This window comes from Alosa sapidissima, chromosome 1 (genome assembly GCF_018492685.1).
Source record: "Alosa sapidissima isolate fAloSap1 chromosome 1, fAloSap1.pri, whole genome shotgun sequence".
Lineage (NCBI taxonomy): Eukaryota > Metazoa > Chordata > Actinopteri > Clupeiformes > Clupeidae > Alosa > Alosa sapidissima.
This window is the reverse complement of record NC_055957.1, coordinates 47,327,817-47,331,489: the sequence shown is the minus strand read 5'-3', so window position 1 is coordinate 47,331,489 and position 3,673 is coordinate 47,327,817. Positions and strand designations below refer to the sequence as shown.

The following is a 3,673-nucleotide window of genomic DNA, read 5'->3' as shown; positions in this document are numbered from 1 at the left end:
ATTCCCAAGAATGAGCATACACTGATGCACAATTGTCACACAGGCATGTGTCAGGTTATACTCCAAGCCTTGTCAAGAAATTACTTTCTGACCATGATCATGCAGTACAAATAATCAAATATAAATTTTCAATCATTTCATTTTCTCAGACCACAGTAGCCTATTGCTAAAATGCAATGGTCTGCTAATATTCTCCTGTGTTAAGACTTTACATATGACATACTGAATAGACTGGATTAAACACATCTCAGAAATAAATGTGTGAACATGGTGATATTAAAATCCTACTATGTCCACCATAAAGCAGTCCACCGAGCTGCTGATTTGTGCCAGTGCTCTCCAGACTGTCAGCAAGGCTACTGGCTTGGTCTGTTCAATGTCTGAGTGCTTTTCACGTAATTGTTGCCCATGGATATTTTCAGCTGGTTACATTTAACCAATGGATTAACATAACTGAAGCATTTTCGATGTGTAAGGCACTTCTTACATGGAAAATGTTATATGCTATATAAACAAACAATTACTATGCATTACTGCAGCAACGCTATTGGTTGTAGACTGTGGCTGATAAGAAAGCATGAATATCAAAGACTCTCAGCGCTACACACCATTATAGAAAATAACATGGATCTTAATTTTTTACATTTTTTATTTTGTTCAAGGACAATTAGGGAACCAAGAGGATTCAATTTTACACATCAAAACAATCGGTTCACCACATCCACAAAGCATACAGCCACATTTGAAAGAAAAAAAAGGTGCGAGGCCGATCTTCTGTTCCTGGAGAGAATTATGATCTACTTCAACTAAGATCACCAAAGATGGTATTGGAGATCCTTCACACCATTAGGATGATCACGAAAGTGGAGGGATTGCCTATAGCCATAACCACCATCCCCTACTTCAGAAGGTTTGTGAAAGCTCCTGTTTGGGTTTTAATGGCTGCCATGAGCACATTGAGTTTTACTATGTAGGACAATAATGGAATGTCTCAAAAAGAAAAAAAAAAAACAGACAAGCACATACACATGGTAGAAAGTGTCATTTACAGGGTCTAGTTTGAAAATGATAAAATCAACAAATCATTCTATTCTTGTGGGCTAACATGATTAAAGAAGAAAAAGTGATTTTTGACACATACCAGTGCTTCTTCCCAACATGTACATTTGAGAGGGCAAAGACATCATTGATACATATCCACAAGGAGAGCAAATGTCTTTCAACATGTTTTTTGGCAAAAGTGCCAAAAAAGTCAGTCATCACATCAGAAACTAACAAAAAAAATCCTGACAGAAAATACAAAATGAAACAGAAGGCAAACTGGTCGACTGTTTGAGCCTACTCTGCTGTGTAAAAGTTTGGGACAGATGATTCATAAGTGCTGTGAATCACAGCAGAACATCCCTGACGCGATTAGGACCAGGACCAAGAGCCAAACTCTGCAAGTGCCACAGAAGAACAGAGATGGCAGACAGGGGATGGGAGGGCAGTGTATGTGATCTGGCAGCAGAACCAATTTGATCTCAGGCTGGCTGTGTAAGTAACCATAAGGAACTGAGAATATTAAGGTGAAGGGGGGGGGGGGGGGGGTTGAGAACTGGAATGGTAGACACTGCCATGCTTCCAAAATAAAATAAATATGTGCCCTTTGTGTATGTGTGTATATGTATGTGTGAAATATATATATATACATATACATACACATACACATACACACACATACATATATACACATATATACACTCACACACAATATACACACCCAGACTCACACAATAGATCACAATATCTTCTAGTTTTTTTTAACCAACCAGTAACTGAAGAGTGCCACCAAATGTGAGGCCAGCACAGACACCAAAGACTGATCAACCTTAACAATGCAAACCTTTCAGAGAAACAGCCTCTTTCAAAACAGATAATTTGAAATCAAATGGTTCTGAAACACTGGTCTTTTTCTACTACTACCAAGCACAGATGAGTACACTACATAATATAAGAAAGATGGAAGTTGCTCAGGGAGCTGGAAACAACTGTTGGGTTACTGACTTAGAACAGTATTTGCTTTGTCATCACATTTATGCATACAATGGAACAACTGAATACTGTATTTTACACCATCCAACAGGATCACTACTTTGTTGCACCTCTCACTTTCATATATAGTACAGAACACCACATACAGTAAATTAAACAATGAACATGAAATTCTCACATATGTACCATCATATATATATAGATATATATATTCTTACCCGAATAGACTTAAAGAGCAAGTTATCATAAGACATTCCATTTAACTTTCAAATGAAAGATCATGCAGACTGAGTGTTTATTTCAAGTAGTTCTCACATTAAAAATATATAGCAATTTTCACCCCTTTAATATCTTGCCATATTAATCTTACACATAGAGGATGGTTATTTATTTGCAGTCAATTAATTCATTGGTTCAGATTTGGAAATGGATTCTGTCCCTAGGACCAGTAGATTACCCAGATTTTGCACTCTTTCAAGACAATTAGACGCAAACATATCACTCTTCAGCAAATGATGGTTAAAAATGTACAAACAAAAATAAATCACAAAGAGAAGAAAAATAACATTTAAATAATGTACTATGTATTTACACATTCCATCTTTTGCACCTCTGCAGCTTCTGTCTTCCTTGGGACCTCCCAATCACCTTGTGTCTAGTCTCCCATTTTTACTTTTGATGTCTGCAAAAAACAAAAAAGGTAATGTGAACTGAAAATAAGTCACATGAAACTGTTAGTCATCTGACATTGCTCCACATGTCTTCCTATTAACACAAAGTTTTAAATTTGGTATGTTTGGAATTCCATGCATTTCACAAATACAACAAGTAGGCGGTAATATATTGCTATAAGAAAATAAAATCCGGACAAGCTAAACAGTAGCATGACATGCAGCATAGTGGGTCTTGCTTTATCCTGAACTTATTTTACAATTTACTTGTCAAAATGAGGATATATTCCACATAACATATATTTTTTTAATGATTTTGTTTCCGTTTCTTCACTTCAAAATAAATTAATTTCAGGTGCTTTGTAGTTAAGTATTTCCGATTGTAACTCAGTTATAAGTTGTCATGAGAAGTGATTGGACTATTTGTAGAATAACACAAATCCAACTGACAAAAAACATTTGGGGTTGGTAAAGGATACACCTATGTTTTATCCAACAGTCATTTTCAGATTTTTGTTCATTCCTCATCCGCCCCAAGAAATAGTTTCGAACAATAGTCTTGGTGTCTACTGATGTCAAGGAAGGGAAAATGTCAAACAAGTAGGCTATACAAATTATTATGTGCACATACAGCCTCTCGAGAGATATGCTGCATTACTTGGCAACAGGAGATGCCTAGACTAAGATTGAACTATTTTTTGGGGTGTAGGATGAACAACAAAAATCAAAATAAACAATTGAAAACACAACTTGATGTCTTTAACATTGATTAGTTGGTAGTAGAATTAATGCATAAAAGCAATATGTGTCTTGTGAATGTGGGGTTGGTAAAGGATAGGCCTATACCAAAGTCCTTTTAGGCAAGTCCCTCCACTCGGCGGCCATATTGCAGCGCTTTTTGGGCACTCATCGGGCATCCTATTCGGCAGAAATGCGCGTGCGCAAGGCTTCACGACACCAATCTTGCT

General features: G+C 36.7%; 1 protein-coding gene across 1 annotated transcript in view; it reads right to left on the bottom strand.

The window, feature by feature from the left end:
- Window positions 1-1,942: 1,942 nt before the first annotated feature.
- Window positions 1,943-3,673, bottom strand: part of atp6v0b (ATPase H+ transporting V0 subunit b) — a 13,587-nt gene continuing 11,856 nt past the window's right edge. The window contains exon 8 of the mRNA XM_042090998.1: window positions 1,943-2,716. Coding sequence (XP_041946932.1) covers window positions 2,690-2,716 — 27 coding nt within the window. The 3' untranslated portion in view covers window positions 1,943-2,689. The remainder of the gene's footprint in view (window positions 2,717-3,673) is intronic.